At 33.8% G+C, this 2,342-nt stretch overlaps 1 protein-coding gene across 1 annotated transcript; it reads left to right on the forward strand.

Annotated features, from left to right (window-relative positions):
- Nucleotides 1-295: 295 nt before the first annotated feature.
- Nucleotides 296-1,957, forward strand: PKNH_0004800 (SICAvar, type I (fragment); the record flags this gene model as incomplete). Its single annotated transcript, XM_039113474.1, has 2 exons — nucleotides 296-928; nucleotides 1,255-1,957. Coding segments are annotated over 2 exons (1,336 nt in total), but the record flags the coding sequence as incomplete, so codon positions are not given.
- Between the last annotated feature and the right edge of the window lie 385 nt (nucleotides 1,958-2,342).

Here is a 2,342-nt window from a genome sequence, read left to right on the forward strand (position 1 = left end):
GTATCAGGGTTTAGGAGTAAGGTTCAGGGGTTAGCTTTAGCTACTTTAGGGGGGGAAAGGAAAGACTCCTCGCCGACAGAGACCGGATACTACATACTACCCGGATGGCAGGGACCGGATGGCAGAAAACAGAATAGAAAAAGAAAAAAAAAAAAAGAAAAAGAATTTATACTTATACATATACATATGTATATGTATGTATATACATATACATATGTGTATATGTATATATGCATATGCATTTATGCATATGCATATATATATATATATATATATCTTTATTCCATTTATACAGGAAAACTTCTGGACGGCAAATGGCGACGTAGGAAAGCTGTGGACAGAATTGTCCACAGCAATGAAGGCAAATAACGGAAACGGAACCACAGAATGTAATCAAGTGGACAGTGGCAGAACTCCCACTGACCCTGAAAAGAGGGCATGCAACCATCTTACCTTAGGTTTTAACAAACTGAAGGATTCTTCATCGAATGGTGGACAGTACGAACTTCTGTCCAACCCACTGTTGAGACAAACAGTGGGTTGTTTTCTTCTTAAAGAATATGCAAAAAAAATGAAAGAAGACTCTAAATGTGTTATCACTTCTGGTTTAAAGAAAGCATTCAAGAAGTGGAATGAAAACATTACTAAAACTGGATGCACGGGCGATAGCCCGTGCATTGAATGTGAATGGAATGATGACAGCATTAACAATTGCCCAACTGCCACAAATGGCGGCACAGAGGAGGTAGAAAAGAAGTTAAATGCACTTGAAAACGACATGAAAACCACTGCAACTAACACCCAGAACAAAATAAACGACACGAAGACCTTATGTCAACAACTCCAATGTGCTGCCCCCAAATGGTTCCAAAACCAAATGATCAACACAGCAGGAACGAATAGTGGTACTGCTAATAAGAAGACTTGGGTAAGTATTACTATATAAGTATATACATATATAAACCTATATATAAATATATATACATATGTAAACATATATATATACATATATAAACATATGTATATACATATATACATATATACATATATATACATACTTATATATACATATATACATATATATACATACTTATATATACATGTATACATATACATACGTATATGTATATGTATATGCACATACATACATATGTATGTATATACATATGTATATATGCATATGCATTTATGCATATGCATATATATATATATATATATATATATATATAACTTCTTCTTTTTTTTTTTTTACAGTGTGAATTTTGGGAGAAGGGCGTCGGGGAAGTCCTGAAGGAAATGTTCGAGAAGATCGCCTCAGAAGGACAGAACAAAGAAAGGCCAATCACTATTAACGCAATATGCCGAGGCTTCGGTGATGGTAATGAACATAGTGTTGAAAGAAAAGCTTGTAATCACATCGTGGCGGGACTACAGCACATTAAAAAAATTACAACTAGTACTGCTTCGTCTAATGATCAAAACAAGCAACTGCTTGAACAAGCAGTTGGTTGTATTGCTCTTAACCTTTATGCTGATCAAATAATTAAAAAGTCGGAAGGGAAATGTCCCATTGATGAATCTAAAATAAAAAAAATGTTCGATGCTTGGAATGGAAGTAATATTAATTTTTCGTCTTGGACTTCGTGTTCAACTGGGGATAATAGTTGTTTTGAGTGTGGAAGACATCCAAATTTTAATGGTTGCGAACTAAGTGTTTCCAGCTCTTTGTTTAATACACCATCATCAACACAAAATGGAACTTGCAAAACTGACGAAACTAAAGTGACGACTCAAATTGGCGGTCTCCTCAACGAAGAGAACAAGATCCCCCAAGTGAATAAAACATTATCCACCATAAATAAAATGGACTCTTTCTGTAGTAAAATGCAATGTGCAGCAAAACAGTACTACTCCAAAAAAATCAAGCCTCGTGGAAAAAGCACCGATGTGTCTTGGGTAAGCGAATCCATATCAATAATATCGACAACCAATATACATATATAGTCGTATATATGTCCATATGTAAATGTATATGTCTATATATATATATATATGTATATATATGTATATATATATATGTATATATGTATATATAGGTATATGTATATACTTATATGTATATACTTATATGTATATATGTATGTATATATATATGTATATGTCTATATGTATAACGAAAATTTGATGAAAAAGAAGAAAGTGAAATAAAAAAAACAAAGTAGAGAAGGGAAGTCAGATTCGGGGTTTAGAAATGACGGTTGTTGGGGTGTTGGAATGGTGTTGGAATGGTGTTGGAATGGTGTTGGAATGGTGTTGGAATGGTGTTGGAATGGTGTTGGAAT

The sequence above is a fragment of the Plasmodium knowlesi genome, assembly GCF_000006355.2.
Source record: "Plasmodium knowlesi strain H genome assembly, contig: PKNH_00_65, whole genome shotgun sequence".
Classification (NCBI taxonomy): Eukaryota; Apicomplexa; class Aconoidasida; order Haemosporida; family Plasmodiidae; genus Plasmodium; species Plasmodium knowlesi.